This window comes from Phacochoerus africanus, chromosome 8 (assembly GCF_016906955.1).
Source record: "Phacochoerus africanus isolate WHEZ1 chromosome 8, ROS_Pafr_v1, whole genome shotgun sequence".
Classification (NCBI taxonomy): domain Eukaryota; kingdom Metazoa; phylum Chordata; class Mammalia; order Artiodactyla; family Suidae; genus Phacochoerus; species Phacochoerus africanus.
Window position 1 is genome coordinate 44664627 of NC_062551.1, and position 22987 is coordinate 44687613.

Sequence of the window (22987 nt, forward strand, 5' to 3'; positions counted from 1 at the left end):
AATCGGTGGCTACCTAACGCCCCACAGCCTTGATTTTTGTATTTTAATCCCTCATTCCTGAAAAACGCTGTGATGCTCAGAATCTATCTGTAGGTTTGGTTTTTCTCATTTCGCAGAAATTCCCAGGATACCAAGAAATCGCAGCCCATCTCAGCGTCAACGAATCATTTCAAAAGCAAAATTGAAGGGGGAATGTTTCAAATGGCTTTAGTATCTATGTAATATTTCAGATGGCTGTGTTATTCATTTAATGATTATATATATTTATATGTAAACATACACACAGCACATATATGTATATAAATAAATGGACACATTAAATATGACCGAAGTCAAATCAGCCTGGAAGATTCGCCCCAAAGAGAGTCAACCCCCAACAGGATGCAATCGGCTGCACGCACTTCACCCCCTGCAGATCTTCCTTGGGGTCTCAGCATCCACCTCTGCTCCTGTCCACACAGCAGTCTCAAGTCCTGCCTCTCCTGGCCCCAAGCCTCAGGCCAACACCCACTCGGATGGGGTATGTTCTGGTCCAGCCCTAGAATGAATTCACAGTTGGCCTATGTTGGGTACAAGCCTTATAACTGTCTGTCTATCCAAATGCAAGTCCATCAGATTAAAGATTCAGGGAATGAAGTTGGCAAAATTCTCTACTTGGTGTCCCCCCAGGCTGAAACCGGCTCTTAGATGTGTTTTGTTTGGCCTGGATAATTTTTTTCTATTTTATTTCATGTCTTTTTTGGAGGGCTACACCTGTGGCATATGGCGGTTCCCAGGCTAAGGGTTGAATAGGAGCTGCAGTCGGATCCGAGCCGTGTCTGCGGTCTACACCACAGCTCATGGCAAGGTCAGATCCTCAACCCACCAAGCGAGGCCAGGGATTGAACCTGCGTCCTCATGGATGCTAGTCAGATTGGTTTCTGCTGAGCCATGATGGGAACCTCCATGACCTGCATAATTAAAAAAAAAATCCAAGCCAACCTTTTATCGGCCACACTAACAGCAGCGACCTGAGCCACAGCAGTGACGACGTCAGATCCTTAACATGCTAAGCCACCAGGGAACTCCCAAATCAACTTTTAATGCAGGGGATCGGGCATAAAGATTCAGGTTTCTGACATCTATTGAAAGCATAGAAGCAATTAGCTGGAACTGTTTAGAGGTTATCCTTAAATTCTTTCCTTTAAACTTTTTTTCAAAGTAGTATATTTGCAGGATATAAAATTCAGAAGGTACAAAAGGGTGTAGGATGATAGGGGAGCCTCCCTTGCACACCATCCCCTGCCTCTCTCAGTCCCCTTCTTCAGAAGAAAACGTGGGTGCCCATCTCCAGAGTTTTCATTCCTTTATATAGGCACATACATTATTTCTCCCCTTACAAATGGTAGCATATTTCTCTACATTCTGCCTTTTTTCTCCTATGGCCAGATACCTGGCAAATACTTCCATATCTGTCCACATGAACTTGATCCAGGCTTTTTGGTGGCTGCCCTTTAGACAGGACAATATTTTTCCTATTTGCCCAGCTGTCACCGTGCCTTATAGTCTCATGCCTGTCCTGCTTTCCCATTCATGATTCTTGCCTCACCCCTTTGGCATCTGAGGGTGCAGACTTGGGCCCAGGTGAAGGACAGACCATCCTGCCCAGTCACCCAGCACTGGTCCCTTCTCTGCTCTTGGATGCATGAAGTTCCTGAACTTCCCAGCAGAGGGAGACACCACTCCACCCCCAAGACCACCAAAGGGGTCTTAAAGGGGACAGGGCCGTCTTGAAATGTCTGGCAAGAGAAGCTACCTGCCCAGACACAAAGACCCCCTTCGGTTGGACTGGGCTCCTCAACCATCAGGCTTCCTCGTCTCTGTTTCTATCTCCCTCTGAACCTCCTGCTGTGACTGGGCCCCACCCTGAGCACCCTCCTCTTAGGGACTGGCCAGCCCCTCCTTAATGGGGGTTGGGGGAGCCATTGCTCCCTTCTAGGCCCGGGATTGAGAAGTTGCCCCAGGGATTCACATAAAGAAAGCTGTATCTGGATGAATGTTCTTTGCCCTCAAACCCATCCCTCCGGCTCTGAAGTGGGGGGTCCTTTTTCTCCACCCCCAGCAGACCGCCCCCAGCAGAGCCTTGACCTCGAAACTGCCTTTCCCTGCCCTGCACCCCACACTCCCCTTAGAACCCTCTCTCTGGCCTGGCTCCTGCAGGCCCTCCTCCCCACCCCCGCGATGGTGTCGGGGGTCGCCTGGAGTCCAGCTGGTGGCCATGCACAGCCACCCCTTTCCTGGCCCTGCCCCTCCCCATGACCCCGATCCTCCGCCAGCCACTCAAAGGCGCCTTGTTCTCCATCCAGCCCCCAGACAAAAGTCCCTCTGTCTAAAAAACGCAGAATTGGGGGGAGGGGGCACCCCAACGGGGACCAAGTGGGGGCCTGTACAGACCCCATCCGGAAGGAAGGAATGCCGCAAGGAGGAGGGGCAGGAGAGGGAGGAGGGCAGGGAAGGGAGCTTGCAGAGTGCAATGGCCTTATCAGGGTAAGGGGCAGCCCCTGTGCCCATGCCCGTGGTGGAGATATCCGGCTCCTGGCAACCTCAGGAAGAGCCCAGGCTGGGAAGGTCTGCCTGGTGCTGAGAACCAGTTCCCAGTCTCTCTAGGCCACGACGGGCACAATGGGGAAGAGGTCATGGTCTAAGGCCCAATAGCCACCCCCCTACCCCCTCACCCAGTCCCCCACTACACCCCGCCCCCACCTCATGACCTTGGTCCTATCAGCCTCCGCTGACCCTCAAACTGTGTCAACGGGAACGAGTGGCCCAGAAGAGGACTTTAGATCCCCCACGATGGCCACCAATCCTTCCTCCAAGGACAACACACCATCTAAGTAAAAGAAATTAGGTTATGACACCAAGGCATGGCCTTCCCCACTGCTGCTCACTGTGAAAGACGTGAGCCTCTCCTCCTCCAGGCCTTCTTCTGAGGGATGGGAGATGGGAGAAAGCCCCCGCCCCAGATGGGAGAGGCAGAGTTCCAGCCTTCATCCTATTCTCCTTCTGCTTCACCTAAGGCTGCTGTGACCTTGGAGACACGAAGGTGCTCCCTCCCACTGGTGGTGGTGGTGGTGGTGATGGGGGACTGTCTCTTTAAGAGCAGGCTCCGGGCGAGAGCGCCCCTGAGCTTCAGGAGTCTGACTAGTTCTCTACCTGCCCAGGTTTGCTTAGGGCGTGGCAGCTACGGATAAAGGCAGGAGTTGGCTTAGCAGCCCCAGCCCACTCTCTCCTGGAACCTGGAACCTCTGTGCAGCCCCGGGAACACGAAGGTGAGGGGGTCCCCTCCCTCCACCCGCTTCTTGGCTCTGTCCGCAAACTATCCCTGCCCCTCCCTCTAGTTCTCCCTGTTAATGACTCCTAGTGCCTTCCCCCTTCGAGGTCTTTTTCTGGGGGAGTTGACCAGAGAAAGCCCCCCCTCCCCATCATTCTCTTCTTAGGGGGCTGGGTGAAGCCGCTGGGATGAGGGTAAGGCCCCCAGATGGGACTGGGGTGTCTGGGAGACTGGTGGGTCTGGGTAGATCATTGTTTCTGAGTAAAGAGAAGTGTCTGGGTTGGGGATCCGAGTGGATGGGTAGGTGACTTCATGGACTTGGGTTGTCTAGGGACTGGGGACAGGTGGACCCTCTAGGAAAAGGGTCTGGTGGCTTCCTGGGGGAGCTGCATAATGGGGAGGTGGGGAGATTTCAGGGACACGAGGGAGGCATTTTGCTCACACCGGAAGGGCCTGGCCCCCATCATGGGAGAGAAGCAGTAGGGCTGGATGTGAAAACAGTGCTTACACCAGGGCTGAGGACTGAGGAAAGAGCGGGGGCGGGGGGGGGGGCACAGCCTCCATCTGCAGGCTGCCTTCCTCTCCAAGCCTTCACGCCACCTGCAGTCAGTTCCGGAGCAGCCCGGGGGCCTTCCTAGACAGGGAAGGGGAGAGCAGGTAGGTGTCCAGACACCAGCTCCCAGCAGCCCGCACCAACGGACAGTTGTGTGGAAATCGGGGGGGGGGGGGCAGCTGAGACCATCCATCAGTGCTCCCTGTGTTGGGGATGCTGGGAAATGCCTGGGGATGGGATGCCCACAGCCCTCACGGGCCAGGGGGCTTGGAGACTCTCATAGAAAGAGGCTTAAGTGCTGGGACTCAGAGCTCCAGGTGGCAGCATTAAGCTGGATTCATAGCGTTTACAGGCTTGCGACATGAGCTAATCACAGAGCCAACCCCATCAAGCTGCGAAGATTATATGTGTGAATAAGTGAGAAGAGCCGAGAACAGAGCCCAGCGTGGGGCAACACTCAATCGCCACCAGCTCTTATTACGGGTATTAGTGTTATCGCAGGGTGACAAAGCCACACGTGTTCCCTTGTGACCACAAGTGGTCCTTCTACGGACCTGCGCTGGGAACCGCTAGGCTGTCCTGCCCACACACCCACTCCAGCTCTCCCCCCCCTGCCCCCAGTTCTGGGGGGGTTCCTGAACACCTTACTAGTGTTCCCCAAAGCTACACGCCCTCTTCCTACAGGGAATGGATGCTCAAACTAAAGTCGTGAGGCTGGAATGTGGGATGAACTGGGAAGCTAAGAGGATTCCCTGGATCTGGGGTGGGCACAGGGAGATGGAGGGGTCTGTGAGAATGTGCTGGAAACAGAGACATGCAGGGTGGGGGCTCCATAGAGGCTAGAGAGAGAGTGAAACGGGACCCTTTCTCTGGCTGCAGACAGGAGACAGAGCTGGGAAGGTCAAAGGGCTTTTCACCCTTTGATATATGTTTTGTTGTGGTGGTTGTTTTCTTGTTTGGCTGCCCTTCGGCCCATGGAGCTCCCAGGCCAGAGATCAGATCCAAGCCACAGTTTCGGCCTTGGCCGCAGCGGAGGCAACGCGGGATTTTAAACCCACTGTGCCCACCGACCCACTGGATCGTCCCAGTGCTGCAGAGACGCCACCAGTCCCCGTAGCACCACAGCGGGAACTCCAGGGAGGGTATATGTTTTGTCCTCTGTGAAATGGGCCCTATAACCGATGACCTCTGGGATTCTTGAAGGACCATCTGGCAGTGCTCAGCACAGGGTGGATCTAAGTGTTAGCTCTTGCTATCAAGACTGGGACAACAAACACTGTGGCAGTGGGGCGGGGCCAGGGGACGCATAGATACCGGAGCAGGACAGGGACAGCAGAGTGTTCTTCATGCTGGGCAGGCCGACCTGGGGAGGGAGGAAGGGTTTGCAGCCAGAGGAGTTTAGTAGGGGCAGGGGCTGGGTGGGGGGGGGGGCAGTGATGGGTGGGGGGAGGGCAGAAGCGGGACAGTGGGGTTCGGGGGGAGAGTGGGACAGAAGGTGAAGCTGAGGCTGCTCCCAGGCCTGCCCTCCACCCCCATCCCCCGCCCCCACCGAGTTCTCTCCTCCCCACATCCTGCCCTGAGCAGCCAGAGGAGCCAGCTCAGTGCCCAGCCCTGGCCCAGTCGAGGCCTGCAAATTCTGGGCAGGGCGGGCAGGCTCCGAGCTGTCTGGGGGATACACTCCCGGAACCAGGCCTCCTGCCACCTGGCTCCCGGCACCCCATTTCCCAAATCATCCTGAGGCCCTGAGAGAGGTCGCAGTTGGGAACGGCCTCCACAGAGCAAAATCTGGTTTAAATTCCACTTCCCAGGAGTTCCCATCGTGGCTCAGTGGTTAATGAATCTGACTAGGAACCATGAATTTGGGGGTTCGATCCCTGGCCTTGCTCAGTGTGTTAAGGATCCGGTGTTGCCCTGAGCTGTGGTGTAGGTTGCAGATGCAGCTCAGATTCCGCGTTGCTGTGGCCCTGGCCGTAGGCCGGTGGCTATAGCTCCAATTAGACCCCTAGCTGGGAACCTCCATATGCCACAGGCGTGGCCCTAGAAAAGGCAAAAAGACAAAAAAAAAATCCTCTTCCTGGCCTGGTGACCTCAAGCACCCACTTTCACTTTCTGGAGCCTCAGTTTCCCCATCTGTAAGGCGGGGATGACAGCGGGCAATGCCTTCCTTGTTTGGATGCTGGGGCAATTCACTTAAAGCTTCAAGTCCACGGCCAGGGAGTTGTTATTGCTGCTCCTCTCCAGCTGGGCTCCCTCATCCAGCCCCCACTGCACTCCTTATCTCTCAGCCCAGGGAGTCTCTAGGCCAGCCTTTCTGCCCCTTGGGGGAGCTGTAGTCGGGATTGGGAACCAGAGGCATCCCAGTGGACCCTCCCCCCAGGCCCCTCCAGGCCAGTGCTCCGACCGACATGCACGAGGTGGCCCTGAGCGTGCTCATCCTCCTGGCAGGTGAGTGCCCGTTCCTGGGCTGATTTCCCCTGATCCCCTTGGCCGAGTGATGACCATGCTTGTGTGTGGCTCGGTCACGCTTTCCTTTCTGCCGCCCCCGTGGGCTGGTGGGTCTCTGTGCAGCATCTCCTCGAGGATAGGAAGTATCACACTGGCAATTTCAAGGGACTCCAAAAGGAGGACCTCTGGGAGTCCCCATTGTGGCTCAGTGGTAGTGAGCCTGACTAGTATTCATTAGGACGCGGATTCGATCCCTGGCCTCGCTCAGTGGGTTAAGGATCTGGTGTTGCCAAGAGCTGTGGTGTAGGTCGCAGACGCGGCTTAGATCCTGAGTTGCTGTGGTTGTGGTGTAGGCTGACAGCTATAGCTCTGATTGGACCCCTAGACTGGGAACCTCCATATGCTGCAAGTTCCGCCCTAAAAAGACAAAAAAAGAAAGAAAAAAAGGAGGACCTCTTACAATAGAGGCACACACAGCTAGAAAGTCATGGTCTTGATGTCCCCTTGATGACGTCAAGGAAAAGGCTCAGGTCTGTGCTACTGGGTCTTTAACATTTTATTACGAGGAGTTCCTCTTGTGGCTCACTGGGTTAAGAGCCCAGCTAGTATCCCTGAGGATGTGGGTTTGATCCCTGGCCTCCCTCAGTGGGTTAAGGATCCAGCGTTGCCGTGAGCTGCAATGTAGGTCGCAGATGCGGCTCAGATCTGGCGTGGATGTGGATGTGGCTGTGGCTGTGGCTGTGGCTGGCTGGCTGGCAACTGCATCTCCAGTTCCACCCCCACCGTGGGATCTTCCATATGTCGTACCTTTGGCCCCAAAATTAAAAAAAATAAAGAAACGACGAAAAGAAAAAGAATAGTGCCTGGGACAGAGTAAGCACCATGTGTTTGTGCTTTAAATATAATTTTTAAAAATATGAATCTCCTTTTAACAAAGAAAGAATAGGGCTTAGACCCAGAGCAAAGGCAGCCACTGCTTCTAGCCAGAATGCAATGCTGGTTGTCTGCTTTTCAACTGTGTTTGTTACATCAGGCGAAGCTGGTGTTGCATTCAGGGTAGTGATAGAAAGTGGCATTTTTAAAGAAAGCATGTTAAGTTTATAATTAGTGAGTCCTTGAAGGGGAATGGTGGGCAAACACCCGATGGGTGGGATGTGGATGTGGCACAACCAGATGATGAGGGCTTGGGAGCTGAAGCCATCTGTCACCTTGATGAGACCCTTGCTCCATGTCTAGAAACCCTAGGCCAAAGGGCGGCCGTAAAGCCACCCAGGTTAAGAGCGTGTTTCAGGTGTGGGGCTGAGTGAGGGAACCTGCATTTGCAAAGGCGGACGTGCAGAGGCAGCTCGTTTGGGGCTGGACCCCTGTGCCCTCAGGAGGAGGTGGGGAACGGCCCCTCAGGGGACCCTCTGCTGAGGCCCCGGGGGCTCCGCAGCCCTGCCCCCAGCTCTTGCCTTCCTCCCCCCGCCCCCCCCCCCCCAGGCCTGTCTGCTTTGGATGCCAACGACCCAGAAGGTGAGTCCGACTGACTCCCCCACCAGTCCCACCCCCAAATTCTCCCCCAGGACTCCTGCATCCTGGCTCTTGTCCCGGAATCCATGTTCTTTTTTTTTTTTTTTCTCGTTCCTTGCAGATAAGAACAGTCCTTTCTACTATGGTGAGAGCCTGTGCCCCGCCCTTTGCACTCCCACCCCATCCCTCATCCCTATTTTGGGCCAAGGGTCCTCCCCAGGGTTTCGTGAGGGCCTGAGGGGGGATGACCCTGGGCGAGGACTGGGGCGTGGAACAGTGAACACAGTGGATTAAGAGGAGGAGACATGCCAGCGGGGTCCTTGGGAAGAGTCTCTTGCTGCAAGATAGCTGGACACGCGTAGGAAGGAAGCCATGGCTGGAGTGCCGATTGACTGCTGGGCGAGGGGGTGACTTGATGAAGGGGGCTGGAGGAGGGGAGTGATGTGGTCCAACTCTCCCTGCAGCCTCCAGGTCCCACCTGACCTGTTCCTCATCAACCCTCTGCCCTCTCCCCCCACCTCCTGCTCTGCTGCCCGACTCTGCTCCAGCCACACTGGCCTCCCCGCTGTTGCTCAGACACAGCAGACAGACTCCCAGCCTCCAGATCGTTCCAGCTTCCATCCCTCTGCCTGGAACACTTTCTTCCACATCGCCCCAAGCTCCCTCCTTCCCCTCCTTGGGCCTCTGCTCAAAGGTGGCTCCTCAGAGGGGCCTTCCCAGACCCCTCTCCCTTAAAGAGGTGCCCTCTGCCCTTCTGTCCCCTGGCCCTGCTTATTTGATCTCAGACTGCTTCTCTCTCCTTGACCCGCTGTTACCTCTCTCTGTGTAAATTAGAAGGTGAGCACAGAGGGGTTGGGGAGCTGTCTATTCTCTCCAGGGTGGTTTCTTGCATCTGAGGTACCCAGTGCATGTTATCAAGGGGATGGGGGCGTGGATGCGGAGGGCCAGGGCTGGCACCGAGCGCCCCCTCTGGGTTTCTTCTAGACTGGCACAGCCTCCGAGTTGGCGGGCTCATCTGTGCAGGGACTCTCTGCGCCCTTGGCATCATCATCCTCCTGAGTGAGCAGAGGGGCAGGCGGGCGGGGTGGTGGGTAGGGCAGGGCCATGGGTTGTCCTCCCCTGACGGTCCCCTGTTCCCTGACAGGTGGGAAATGCAAATGCAAGTTCAGCCAGAAGCCCAGGTAAGATGGGTTCCAGGCACCTTGCCTTCATCCTCCTGCTGGACAGACACCTTTCAGGGGTGAAGTGTTAAAACTCCCAGAAAGAGGCCAGGGGTTCGGGCCCTGCCCTGGAGGAATCTGGCTACTAAGATGTTCCAGGTTAATTCCTCAGAGCCACGAAAAGCCTCAGAGGGCTCCTAGTCCTCAAATGCTTTAGTCTCTGGGATGGTGCAACACTGCCATGGAAACCTAGCCAGGAAGCTATGCCAGGGCGAGCTGAAAACCCTCTAGCCTTGAGGGAGAGAAAAAAACGGGGGTCCACACAGACCTCATCACTTTTCTTTCCATAGCCACCGCCCAGGGGATGCCCCCCCTCTCATCACCCCAGGTAAGACAGGGCCAGAATGGGGCTGAGGGGAACACAGGGTGTGTGTGTGTGGGGGGGGGGGTTAATGCGGGGAGAAATAACTCGATCCACTCTCACATGCTGACTGGGTCACTTCTCCCAGGTTCGGCCCATGACTGTTGAGGACGGATCAGCAGAAAGAACACAGGGAAAGGGCCTCTCTCTTTCCCCAAGTCCTGGCTCTGCCCAGAGGCCTGAACTCCAGGATGGAATGCTCCCTCCCCTCCCCACCACCAGGGCTCCATCTCACCTCTCAATGGAGGGGTCTCTCTATTCAATTTTCATTCTAAAATGATCTTGCCTCCCGCCCAAGCAGCCTCAAGACTCCCTCTGTGTGCACTGGGGTGAGTTTGGGGGTGCCAGGAGGAGGTGGATGTGCATGGGGGCTGGCATGGAAGCTGGCAGCTGAGGCCTGCTTCCTCATGACCTGGTGGATCCCATAGGGCTGCCCTCTGCCTCCATGGCCATGAAAGCCACCTATGCAATTTGATGCTCTAGTGGCCACATGGGGGACCCTCTGGAGAGTGAAAAGAAGCTCTAGCCAGGTGGACGCTGGGACCATCCTGGGAAAACTAGGATGTGGGATCTCGTATCAGGACAGGGGTACCCAGATAGCATATAACAGGAAGACCTCTGTGACCCCCCCCACTCACCTGAGACTCCACTTTATTATTAAAGACGACGCCCCTCCCCCCTTTTTTGGCTGCACCCATGGCATGCGGAAGTTCCTGCGCCAGGGATTGAATCCATGCCACAGCAGTGACCTGAGCCATAGCAGTGATAACCCAGAATACAAAACCTGCTAAGCCACCAGGGAGCGCCTAAAAGACCCTTCTTGGGAGTTCTTGTTGTGGCTCAGCAGGTTAAGAACCTGATGTAGTCTCCGTGAGGATGCGGCTTCGATTCCTGACCTCCCTCAGTGGGTTGAGGATCTCGCATTGTGATGAGCTGCAGTGTAGGTCTCAGACGTGGCTTGGATTTGATTTGATGTTGCTGCCTCAGCTGCAGCTCTGATTTGACCCCTAGCCCAGGAACTTCCATATGCCACAGGTACGGCCATAGGAAAAAAAAAAAAAAAAGGTCCTTTTTCACACCCCAAATTCCTTGTGAGATCTTTAAATTATTCCCGATAATACCCCTAAGCCTCTAAAAATACTTAATGGCCATATGGTGTGAGAACCTCCAACAAGCCTTGAACTCCCTTGAGACAGTCTCCAATACCCAGTAAGACCTCCAAAATGTCCCCAAGGGCCATATAAATGCCTAAAACTCGTCAAAACACTCCCAGAATATCCCCAATAAGTCAGACACGAGACCAACAATAAGCCTGTAACCTGTCCCCTAACAGTGCCCTGATAGCCCTTAAACATCCCACCCGAGGCCCCCCATAATCATGAGCCCGCACTCCTTAGAAACCTCGTGAAAATTCACCAGGGGCACCCGAAATGCACCCAGGGACACCCCCTCCCCTCCATAATACGGCTCCTGGGACACCACTCCGCCCCCTCCCCCCGCCGCCCCCTTGCCAGAGGACACATCTCTTCCAATGACCCCACAACAATGAGTGGTGCGGGTGCACAGCGCATTTATTGAGCTCATACACTTTCCGTCCTCGCCCTCGCCACCGACTAAGAGAGTTACTCGAAGATCCCCGGCACTAAACTCTCACTTGCCCACCTATTTCCTGCGCACGCGGAAGACTGACGGCGCGCTGCGCTTCCGCCTCGGCAACACGCAGGCGCACAAGCAGGGGAGGAAGTTAGGAGAGCCAGACAGGGAAATTTGCCTAGCGACTCATGACGTCAGAGAGGCGGGCACTAAAAGCGATTGGTCGGATTGAGTTTAAAAGGGAAAGGAAAGCTGTCTCCTCAGTAATTTGAAACTGAGTAACGTGGAACTGGACGGGTGGGAGTAGGTTGAGGGGGGTGCTTCTAGACTTCATGAGCTCTGCACATCTTCCCCACATGATTTTTGTATTTTGGCTCCGTGCAGCGGGACCCCAGCCTGAGCCCCCCAAGTCACCCTAGAAGGGGCAGGGGCTATCTGCCCCCCAATCGAGATGTTTAAAACTGGAAGGGCAGCTCTTGCCTCGAACTTGGCCTGTGGTCAGTAGCTCACTAGACCAGCTGTCACCTCTGAGTAGGGCCAGGAGGCCAGTCAAGAGGGCATCCAGAGGCCCAGGACTCCCCATGCTGGCCCTTTGCCAGCTTCGTCCAGGGTGCCCTCTAGTCTCAGGCACTGAGGTCTAACTCGTGATGCTGGTAGATCTGTGTGGGGCCCTTGAAGCAAGCAGCAAAGAGGAAGCGTCTGCCAGCCATGGTGAGGTGGGCAAAGGCACGTGGGGCCACCAAGGCCGGGGGCCCCAGCTCCTGCAGTGGCTCAAGGAGCCCCTTATCAGGCTCAAGGCGGAAAACCTGGCTGAAGGCGAAGTCGCTGCCCAGGATAGCCAGCTGATCCTTGGCGATGAGCAGTGGCTGAAAGACGTGGGCACCACGTGAGGGAAGCTGCTGTAGCAGGCGAAACATGGAGCCATCCCAGCGCATGACCTGCAAAGGGTGACCACTAGTTAGGACTGGGGTCCAGGAATGCCAGGCCTACAGTCAGGGGTCCTCTGGGCTTTGGAGGACTTCCAACAGCTTGGAAACAGAGGCTTGGAGGTCTCCAGACTCCCCCAGCCTTCTTAGCTTCATAAATGTCACCATCCGGCTGCTCAGGCCACAGACGTGGCATCATTCTGGGCCTTTCTCTTTCTCTCACACCACCCAAAGTCTGTCCAGCCCCGAATCTGTCAGTTGTATCTATGATGGTATACATTTCTCCCATCTCCTCTGGAGACACTCCAGCCCAGCCACGGTCACCTCCCTCCTGGACGGTCACAGCAACCTCCTCCCTGGTCACCCTATGCCCATAGTCTGCTCCCCATGCAGACACCTTGGGATCACCTCCATCTGATCAGTGCCTTCTAGGCTCAGAGCTCTGCCTCACTCCAGAGAGAGGGGTGCTGGAGGGGGTGGCCCATCCGCTTTGGGGGTTCAGAGTGTGCTGGAGTGTGTCAGAGTTTGGGGACAGAATCAGAATCTTGGGGCCAGAGACCTTGTTAGGGGATGGAGAGTGGCTTGGGGTCAGCTGGCCTCAAGGGATCAGAGTCTTGGAGTCAGTTCAGTCAAGATCAGCACATGAGGTGGGTCAGAGTTTCGAGGCCAGTGTGCGCAGTGGGGTCAGTGCTGAAAGGCCAGCCCCGAGTGGGAGTCAGCTGCCCGGCAGGCCTGGCTCGAGGCCGCAGCTGCCTGTCCCACGTGACGGGGCCCAGCCTCACCATGGAGTCCCCGATGTAGCGTGTCAGACACAGGAACACATCCCCGCCAGCCTGGAAATGGTGGGTGGCGTAGACGTCCTCAGCCTCCGGGATGTCCGTGCGCCTCTCGAAGCGGCCCCCAAACCAGTGGAAGAGCACCGGCCGCTGCGAGGCCGAGGCCAGCAGCAGATGGGGCCGGCCGTCCAGCTCCAGGGCCTCGGCGTCCGTGTCCCGGTGCCAGGCGTGCAGGCTCTGGCGCGGGTAGAAGCCCGGCCCGTCCCGGCACAGCAGCGTGGTGCTTCCCGCCTTGGAGGCGTCGGCCACCACAAAGCAGGGCTGCCCGTCCAGCCACAGGAGCTCGGCATCATTGGGCCGCAGCAGCCGGCGCGGGGCCAGGGCCTGCATCGGGGCCAGGCGCAGGTCGGGGCCGGGCCGGGCCCACAGCTGCGAGCCTCCCCACAGGCGGGCGGCCAGCATGAAGAGGCGCGGGCCCAGCACCAGCGGCTTGCAGGACACCACGGAGGGCGCTGTGGGGGGTGGAGGCAGGAGGGGAGGGGCACCCATCAGGCCAGCTGCGCAGGCAACCTGGCAGGCGGGAGGGTGGCAGGGGGCTTACCAGACAGCTCTTCCTCCAGCTGGAAGCGCTGCAGGCTGTAGTCCCAGGCGAGGATCAGGCAGCGGCCGGCAAAGGGCTGTGCCAGGACGATGTGGGGCTCCCCCTGGTAGGAGAAAGCCTCTACACCCAGCGCCGACTCTGCGATGGTCTGGAACCAGGACAGCTCTGGGGGTGGGGGCGGGAGAGAGTCAGGCAGGCCCAGGGGAGCCCCAAGCTCATCACTGAGCTTCAGTTTGCACGTATTGAAATGAGAGGACCTCATAGGGACAGAGAGAGGAATCTTTTGATCTACGGATGTTACTATTTTCTAAGTAATGCTTTATTTTCTAAGCGGCATGGCATCATCAAATAATTGCTTAGAAACAGTATATTTATTCATTCATTTACTTCACAAGATCCCAGCGGGGTAGAGTCTGTTACTATACCCACTTTACAGATGAGGAAATGGAGGCTAAGAGGCACAGGCAGCCAGCTGTCCGGCCACATCCATTTTCCCCATCTTCCATGAGTAGGATTGCAGCTGGGCACAAAGCTGCCCAGACAGAGGCCACGATAGCCCGGAACGCCCCCATGTCACCCACCCCCCTGCCCTCTGAGGTCCGGTGTGGCCCTGATCAGACCACGTTCCCAGTGGGACAAAAGCAGAGTGATGGTTGTAATGCTTGCCTTGCTTGTGGGAAGACAGCTTATCCTGGACTTGGTCCCTCTCCCCTTCTCCTTGCGAACTGCCAGATGGACGGGCCACAGTTGGGTTGCAACCGTGGGAAGCAGGATAATACCCAGGGGCTGCCCCGCCGGCCTGGACTGCTCCCCTCAGCCCCTTCTGCATTATTTAAGTCACGGTACTCAGAGCCTCTTTGTGTCAGACACTTAGCACTTATGATCACGGTGCACCCACACCGCCCAGTGGTAGAGCCCCACAGGGGACTCCAGGTCACAATACTTCACTCTATATGCCAGGCCCTTTTTCTAGGGACCAGGGTTGAAGCCATGACTCAAACCACTCAGGATGCCCCTCCGAAGGGGATCTTGTAAAAATGGCCATCAAATCATGTCACTCCCTGCTCAAAACCCTCTATGGCTTCCCACAGCCCTCCAGATAAAGTCGGCTCTCTTCTCGGTGGCTTTCAAGGGTCCTGCAGAGGGAGGTCCTCGCGCCTTCTGCCTCATCTGTGTCCTTGCTGTCCCCAGGCCCCCACGCCAGACCTGCCTCCCTTTGATCTGCAGTCAGGACAAGCTCTGTGCTGCCTCGGGGTCACGGCACATGCTGTCCCCTTCCTCTGTCCTCCACTTAGCCAAATCCACATCCAACGCCACCTCTTCCGAGAGGTAGGACCACCCCCCATCTCTGTCTTCACCCTCTGTGCTGATCACAGTGTGTACCCTGTATTTATTGCTGCAGTGTGTGATTTAATGTCTGTCTCCCCACCCCAAGCACCACAACCCCGAGAGGCCAAGGCCAGGGTGATCTCTGTCACCACAGCGTGCCCACTGCCCCTCACAGACAGGGCTAGGGACCGAGGGGGCCTCAGTGAGTGTGTGTTGAATGTGGCCCCTCATTAAATTGCCTTGTTCTGAGTCCCACAGCCCCAAACAAGTCTTACATGTGGATGACAATGACATTAGTAACGGCCTTCAGGCTGGAACGCGAATGTCCCCTCCTTCCTGACCCTCCCGCTTTGCCTGGCCTCTCCTCTGCTCCAGGCTCCTGCAGTTCTGGAAACCGCCCGCCATCCCGGCCCTGACCACTCTGTGCTCCGAGCATCATTCCAGGCTGCCCCTCTCTGCCTGCCTCTGGCTGTGGGCCCCGTGAGGGCAAGACCCAGGGCTGTCTTCATCACTCCCGCGCTCTCTGCTTGGCCCAGTATCCATAAAGGTACCAAAATACATTTGTGGAAAGGCAAAATGATCATGGGAAGTTTTTTTTTTTTTTTTGCCTTTCTCAAAGGCCGCACCCACGGCATATGGAGGTTCTCAGGCTCGGGGTCTAATGGGAGCTGTAGGCACCGGCCTACACCAGAGCCCTAGCAACGAGGGATCTGAGCTGAGTCTGTGACCTACACCACAGCTCACGGCAACGCCGGATCCTTAACCCACCAAGCGAAGACAGGGATCGAACCTGTGTCCTTATGGATACCAGTCGGGTTCTTAACTGCTAAGCCACACAACAGGAACGCCTATCACCCCCACTTACAGATAAGAAAACTGAGGCTCAGGGGGGCGATGCTGCTTGCTCAGAAGACTCACAGCTGGGAAACGACAGAGCAGAGAGGGAGGGGAGCCCCTCAGCCCTGGGAGCCTTTCCCTGCTGGCCCGCCTTCTTCTGGGAACCCCTGCGGTCCCTCCCACCCCACCGGGAAAGCCCCCACCTATGGCTCTGCACTTGAACGTCTTGGGGTCGAGGTGGTGGAGCTGCATGTGGGCCAGGGCGGTGGGGCCGGCACAGGCCCCAGTGCCCACGCTGGCGTTCACGGTGGGTATCCACTGCAGCAGCCAGAGGACGCGGCAGTCACACTGGAACGGGTTCCCTCGGAGGTCCCTGGGGCAAGAGGCCGGGGAGGGGGCTGCGACCCGGCTTCCACCCCCTGGAGGCCATGCTCCCCACCCCTCCCGAGGCAGGGATTCAGGATAGGGCCCCACTAGGGGTGTGGAAAATACATAAGAACCATCGCAGTCAGTCATTTGTGCCAACGGAAAGTGGGCTCAGATGTCCCCTCCCCCCAAACATTGCTCCCCCCACACCCCCGCCCACCTTCCCAGCCCCCTTGAGCCTCACACATGAATCAGGGTCTCCAGGCCTCGGAAGAGGTATCTGGGCAGGGTCTCGAGATGGTTATTGGCAAGGCTCCTGGTGCAGGGGGAGAAGCAGGGACCATCAGCAGCCGCTCCCAGGACCCGCCGTGTGCCGGGGTGACGGGTGCAGGGCGCGGGGCGGCGGAGGCTGAGGCCTTCTGGGCACGCACAGGTGAGTGAGTGAGCGAAGTCCTCTGAGCGCGTTCTTGGAAATGGAGCCAATCTCGTTGTCCTCGATAAAGCTGTGGAGGGAAGATGGGGTCAGGGGGACGCCCCGGTTCCCTGCTGTGGCCCCCGGGTGTCTGGGGCAATGCACCCCATGGAAGCCATAGGCCCCTGGAATGAGCGGAATTCTACCCCGACACCTTGCAGATTCCCAGGGAACACCTCCTAAGAACCCCTCCTCCCCAAGGCCCCAGCCTCCAATCCCAGGAGCCCAGAACCTGACCCTGCAGTCATTATCACCGCCACGGCCACCCACACTAGCACTAGTACCAATATTACCAATACCTCCACCATCATCCTCTGGCCAACACCCATGCCTCTACCTGTGGCATTAACCCCAGTGCCAATAACTGCCCTTATCACATCTGCCCACACTGCCGTCACCACCCATTCCTCTCATCCATACCAACGCAACACCGTCATGACCAACCCCCACACCAGCAACACCAGTGAGCCTCACCAAGAACACAGCCTCCACGAGCAACACCAAAATCACCGCCGCCATCAGCACCGGCATCAGCACCAACTCCGGCACAGCCAATGCCAACAGCTCACCGTCACCCCCAGCACGCACATCTTCACCCACCATCGGCACCACTCCTGCCGCAATTTCCACACATCCGAATACCTCCATCAGCACAGCCACACCCCATGCCAACACCACCACCATCACACCAACGCCAATATCTTATCCCGAACCATCACCAACACCAACACCGTACTCCCCAGTGCCCACAATGCTGATAATTGTCATGAACACCATCCCTTCAAGCTTCATCGTTTGTATCACTGAGAGCACCATCGTGGCTGGGGTCGCCAATTTTATCAAAATCATCCCCACTCTATCATCCTCCAGACGCCACCACTTCCCCGTGAGCGGCTGCGACAGGACAACTGTTAGCATCGACACCGAGGTCACATACTGTCATCACCAGCGCCACCCTCAGTAGCGCCATCACCACCACCAGCACCGTGTAACTCCGTTGTTAGCTCTCAGTGTGAAACACTTCCTTATCTCTGGCCTCTTTGTACCCTCCCTGGCCTCCTGCAAGTCAAGTAGGACCAGAAATAGTCATGGTTATCCAGGCCCTTAGAGAATCTTGAAACCAGGAGGGCAGTGGAGCAGGCTGAGATCACATCCCTGAGCAGGAAGGCTGACCCCGCTCAAGAGGCCAGGCCTCCTGCCCCTCCAGGACGGTCCCCTGTCCAGACACTTCCTCCCCAGGGCTGCAGAGGGGCCCCTCCTGCCTCTCCCAGGCCCCCATTCCTGCCCCCATCCCCTGGCCTCACTCACAGGTACTGCAGGTGGGACAGGCCTGCAAACGCATCGTCCTCAATCACGGAGAAGGAGTTGGAGGTGAAGAGGCTGGCAAGGAAGCAAGAAAGACATGTTCCCAGAGTCGCTGCTCCCAATCTGCCATTTTGACTTTTCCCCCACCCCCGGCCCACAAGGGCACCGTCACACACACACACACACACACACACACATGTACACATACACACACAGAAGCAGTGTGAGTGTGTGCATGACCCAGACGCTCTCACAGATGCTCATACGCACGTGTGCACACACCCCCACATGCAGTGCATGGACCCCCATTCCCTCGAGCGAGTCATCACTCAGCCGGGCCCCACTCACAGCAGGTGCAGTGACGGGACCCTCAGGAAACTGCCGGCCTTCAGCTGGGTGACTCCAGTCCTAACGAGTGAGCTGGGGACGTGGGCAATGGTGGGTGAGGAGAAAACCGCTCCAGTGCGCCAGTCCCATCCAGAGCCACCTCCTGTGCGGGGGACCCTGCCCTGCCACCTGACCCCAGGTACATGGCTTTCCTTGCACCCCAGGGGAGATGGGCACTTGCCCTTCTTGCTCAGCAAGGGTCCTGGCAGTGCTCAGCCCACCCCCCAGCTCACCCCGCTCCCAGGCCCCCATGTGGCCCCGGCCCTTTGGAATCCCCACTCCCTGCCAGATCCCAGCAGCCCCCTTGCCAGGCTTCCCGACATCCTTTGCTGCCCACATCCCAAGGTCCCAACGGGCCTCACTTCCCCAGCCTTGGGCCCCAGAGGGCCTGACACTCACAGCGACAGCAGAGTCGGGGAGAAGCTCTCCGGCAGGTCCGGGGAGCCCTCGCACAGGGCGCTGTCTTTGGAGCAGGAACATCTCAGAGGACACTTTCCCTTTGGGGGTCTCCAGGCCTCCCCCGCCCCCACCCCAGCCAGCAGCAGCAGCAGCAGCAGCAGCAGGCCTGCCCCTCCCATGCCCCCTGCCCCCCGCCCCCAGATGGCAGCCACTACATCTCCCAGGCCAGGCGACCCTCCTTGCCGCCAGCTGGCACGCTCCACCCGGCTTCTCTCTCCTCCCTCTCGGCCTCACTTCAGTCTGTCTCTCTTCCTCTTTGGTGTCTAATCGTCTGTTTATTTCGTTTATTTCTCTTTCCCTATCTGTCAGTCTCTCTCCACTTTTTTTTTTAAATCTCTGACTCCCAAGAGTTCATCTGTTCCCCACTTTCTGTCTCTATTTCTCTCTGAATTGTCTCGCTGTCTCTGTCTCTTTTCTTGTTTCTTTCTGTCTGTCTCTGTCTGTTGGCCTCTGTTTCTGTGTGTGTGAGTGTGTGTCTCCCTCTGTCTGGTGTCTTTATTTCTGTCTCCCTACCCCCCCCCCCGCCCCCCAGCTCCTTGGAAGTTTCTTCCCCTCCTCCCACGTCTCTTCTCCCAGGAGGTTTGGGAAAGGGACTCGCTGGGCACCGGCTGCTCCCGGCAAAGCCGGGTGAGGAGGAGGAGGGGGGTCAGAGGCCATAGGAAGCGCAGCCCTGGGGAAGGGGCCAAGAGGGCCCCCTGGGCGGGGAGGGGCCACTGAGGGCTGGAGCTGCCCCGGCTCCTCCCCGCCAGCCCCCTCCCCAGATCCGCCACTCCGCCCCACTCACGGAGTGTGAGGAGGATGTCACCAGGGTGGGGACCCGCTGGTTCTGCGGGCAGGAGGGGTGCGGGAGGAGAGACCACTAAAGGCTGGAGCCGTCTTGGCCCCTCCCAGTCAGCCCCCTCCCCCGGCTTATGGAGGGTGTGGTGGGCTCTCTTCTGGAGGCTTGAAGGAACCAGCTCAGGGCCAGCTGCTCCCTCTGCTGGCGTTCCTCGGCAGGGCAGCGGCCCTGCCGAGAATCCACAGCCTCCTGCAGGCACCCGCAGTTAACCCCTTGGGTGCCTGGCACCCACTGGGGGGAGGGAGCCAACCCAAGGAAAAAAGGATGATGCTGATGCCTGACTCTGCACCACGCTCTGTCCTAACGTTCACCTACCAGCGCCTGCTGACCTCCCTACGGCCCTCCGACAATGCCTGAGGAGGTCATTTGAGATCGAGGCTACCCGAGCTAGGCCAGGGCTGAGGCTCAAGCCCACGCAGCTCTCTGCAGGACTTTGTATTCCTCCTTCGGAGATCAGAAGCCAGAGAGATTGGTTGTTTCCATTTAGACTAAGCTTTGAGCAATTTGGCTAGATTCTGCCCACTCAATAAGAAAAATAAATAAATGGCATATGTTCCCCCACCTGAAATAGCAGCAATAATAGTCACTGAGCACTCAAGGTGCACCAATCTTGACCTGAATTTACTTAGATGTCCCAGCAACCCGGTGAGGGGAGGAGTGCTACTAATCTCCACGTTACAGATGGGAAAACAGAAGCAGGAAAAAGTTAAACAATTTGCTTCATGACACTGGGTGGATCTGAACTGACCCACGCTCTGGGAGTTCTCTTGGGGTGCAGCAGGTTAAGGATCCGATGTTGTCACTACAGAGGCTCGGATTGCTGCTGTGTTGTGGGTTTGATCACTGTCCCAGGGAACGTCCACATGCCATGGATGCAGCCAAAAAAAAAGAAAGAAAAAATAGGAGTTTCCGTCGTGGCTCAATGGTAACGAACCCAACACGTATCCATGAGGATGCAGGCTTGATTCCTGGCCTCCTTTATTGGGTTAAGGATCCAGCATTGCTGCAAGCTCTGGTGTAGGTGGCAGACATGGCTTGGATCCCATGTTGCTGTGGCTGTGGTGTAAGCTGGCAGCTGCAGCTCCTATTTGACCCCTAGTCTAGGAACCTCCATATGCCAAGGATGCAGCTCTAAAAAGACAAACAAAAAAAAAAAAAGAGAGAGAAAGGAAGAAACTTACCCATTCTCCGCTGCCTCTAGGGAACACACACAGCCCCTCTTGGCATTGCTGCACACACCCAGAACACAGGGAGGACCAGGGGCTTAACAGCACCAAGATCTGGGTCCTGACCCTCAGTTTGCCCATCTGTCAAATGGGGCAGTCACGGGACTCGCTTCTCAGACGTGTAGAGAACTCAGTGAGAAGAGGGAGGCAAGGCCCCCTGCTTGGGGGTTCAGAGCACAGTGGGGGCCCCACAGCTGGGGGTAGATTCTGGATCCAGGTGAGTGTTCTGCACCTGAATGGCTCTTAGTTTTGAGCAAGGCCCTTTGGGTCTTGATTGCCTCAGCTGTAAAGCAGGGATGATAAACTGCTTTACAGAGTCTTTGAAAAGATGGATAAAGTGTTTAGGGCCAGGGACACAGAAGAGATTCAGACAGGCCTAAATCCATACTCACAGAGTGCCCGGGCCAGCAGGGTTCTCCCTGCTGTTTATGTGGGTGATAAGGACAATGATGATAACAGCTACCCCTTTATTTATTTATTTATTTAGTTATTTTGTCACTTACTGTGTATCAGGCTTTGTTCTAAATGTTTTCCACAAGTCATTTCAGATAAGCATCCCAACCTGCCTCTGTGCTGAATACTATTATCTCCATTTTACAGGAGGAGAAACTGAGCCACAGAGAGGATAAGTCATTGCTCATCACCCAGCTAGAAAGTGGCCTGGCCTCTCCACTCTGGAGCAGCTGGCTCTGAGAGGGGAGGAAGCCAAGCACTGGCTGGAGCTGGCCAGGCACCCCCTCCATGCTCACCTCCCTGCTCCTCCATCACCCCTCCCCAGGGCTACATAAACATCAGGGTTATCATTAACTGGGGATTGCTGGTGACCCTGGGGTACAGGGTCTTGAGGGGCAGGCTCAGACAGGGATGGGGAGGCTCTCAAGGCCTCTGAGGCCACAGGCAGAAGCGTGTGTGTGTGTGTGTGTGTGTGTCCAGGCTGCCTGTGCCTGAGTGTGAGTGTGTCCACCTGCCCTGGGTCTGTGTCCTACAGAGCCTGGAGACTGGGCCCGGGTCTCTTTCAGCTGGGGGCAGTTTCTGGCTTCAACCACTAGGGGGCCCATGGGAGCATTCTCTCCACTTTGCTAAACTTTGCGTATCTCTCAAAGGGAGTTAATCATAAGACAATGTCGGGTTCAGAGACCTCTGAGCCTGGCCCAGGGTGACAGGTAGGACCTTAGTGATTTCTCCATTTTATAGGATGGGAAACTGAGGCATAGAGAGGTCCCTTGGGCTGCGCATGGTCTCACAACCGGAAGCGGCAGATCTCAGGGCTGATCCCCGATTTCTCTGTCACCAGTACCTGTGAACCTCGGCCACCCATGAGGACGCTAGGTGTGTTGTCCTCCAGGGGGTTCTGGGGGCCACATGGGCTCAGGGATGGGGAGATTATGGGCCAAACACATCAGCATGTTTGGTGGTGTCAGTGTGGATACAATGTGTAGGCCTATGACTGCAAGTGCGTGGCCAGCTGTGTGCCTCTTTGCCTGTGCATGAGGGTGTGACACTAGCGTGTGTGTGTGTGTGTGTGTGTGTGTGTGTGTGTGTGTATGTGTGTGTGTGGTTATGAAACCATAGTGTGGTTGGGTGTATGGATGGCTGTGTTTTGACAGTGTTTCGGCTTCTCTGTGAGCCCACACAAATGTGTGTGTGTGTGTGTGTGTGTGTGTGTCTGGAAAAATAATATACGGTCTGTGTGTCTTTACTTGGCTGAGATTGTGCAACAGTGCTGTGTCTATGCCTTTGAATGTATTTAAGTGTAGTGTGTGTGCGTGTCGGTGTGTTTCTGTATAGATGTTAGTATTGTCCTCACGAGGGTATGTATCTTTGTGACCCTTTCTAAGAGTGGACAGTTATGTGGCTGTGTCTTTGATCGTGTCTCTGTACAGGCATCCAGCTGAATGAATATGTGTGTGTTGTGTGTGTACACAAATGCGTTTATCCTGGTGTTTTGTGACAGGTGTAAGAATTGCTGGTATGTGTGTGTCTTTGGATTTCTCTATGGGGGGGTTATTCTGAGTTTGTACGTATGTGCATACATGTATCTGTCATTTTTTGCGCCTGTGTTTCCGGGTCTTTGGGTTTCTGTGTGTGTGTGTGTGTGTGTGTGTGTGTGTGTGTGTGTGTGCATACAACCCCAGGGCCTTCACAGTCAGCAGCAGACAACAAATGCCCACACTGAAATGCCCCTCTGAACGGCCTTGTGCTGCTGACAAGGGTCCGCAGAACCCTGGGATCAGGGGTCGGTGGACTCCTAGGCTCTCGGGCCGGGGGACCTTAAGCCCTGGCTGGGCCCGTCTCCAGGGAGCAGTGCAGAAAATCATTGACGTGACCCTCCCTCCCCAGCTCCGAAGCTCTCTGAGGTGTGCTCACACTGGTGTGAGCGTGTGTGTGAGTGTGTGTGCGAGTGTGTGTGCGTGCGCCTGCAGTCCAGCCCTCCCCGCAGGCACCTCCTTTCCCCAGCTTTGCCCCAAGGC

At 56.5% G+C, this 22987-nt stretch overlaps 2 protein-coding genes across 5 annotated transcripts; one reads left to right on the forward strand and one right to left on the reverse strand.

Moving 5' to 3' along the window:
* Positions 1 to 3187: 3187 nt before the first annotated feature.
* On the forward strand, positions 3188 to 9698 carry FXYD3 (FXYD domain containing ion transport regulator 3). 3 transcript variants are annotated; one of them, XM_047792660.1, is made up of 8 exons: positions 3188 to 3308; positions 6241 to 6308; positions 7791 to 7823; positions 7942 to 7965; positions 8805 to 8879; positions 8965 to 9001; positions 9331 to 9368; positions 9490 to 9698. In XM_047792660.1, exons 2-8 carry the CDS (start codon positions 6269 to 6271, stop codon positions 9507 to 9509), a joined length of 267 nt encoding a protein of 88 aa, XP_047648616.1. In that variant the 5' UTR covers positions 3188 to 3308; positions 6241 to 6268; the 3' UTR covers positions 9510 to 9698. The 3 variants fall into 3 exon arrangements, with proteins under 3 accessions (XP_047648616.1, XP_047648617.1, XP_047648615.1); XM_047792659.1 differs by having other exon boundaries at positions 3190 to 3308; positions 6149 to 6308; XM_047792661.1 differs by lacking the exon at positions 7791 to 7823 and having other exon boundaries at positions 6149 to 6308.
* Positions 9699 to 10954: 1256 nt separating this feature from the next.
* On the reverse strand, positions 10955 to 20838 carry LGI4 (leucine rich repeat LGI family member 4). 2 transcript variants are annotated; one of them, XM_047789957.1, is made up of 10 exons: positions 20472 to 20838; positions 18393 to 18456; positions 17955 to 18026; positions 17610 to 17681; positions 16261 to 16332; positions 16074 to 16145; positions 15667 to 15836; positions 13298 to 13462; positions 12703 to 13208; positions 10955 to 11932 (listed from the first exon to the last, which is right to left on the reverse strand). In XM_047789957.1, exons 1-10 carry the CDS (start codon positions 20473 to 20475, stop codon positions 11618 to 11620), a joined length of 1512 nt encoding a protein of 503 aa, XP_047645913.1. In that variant the 5' UTR covers positions 20476 to 20838; the 3' UTR covers positions 10955 to 11617. The 2 variants fall into 2 exon arrangements, with proteins under 2 accessions (XP_047645913.1, XP_047645912.1); XM_047789956.1 differs by lacking the exon at positions 20472 to 20838 and having other exon boundaries at positions 18393 to 18886.
* Positions 20839 to 22987: the final 2149 nt, after the last annotated feature.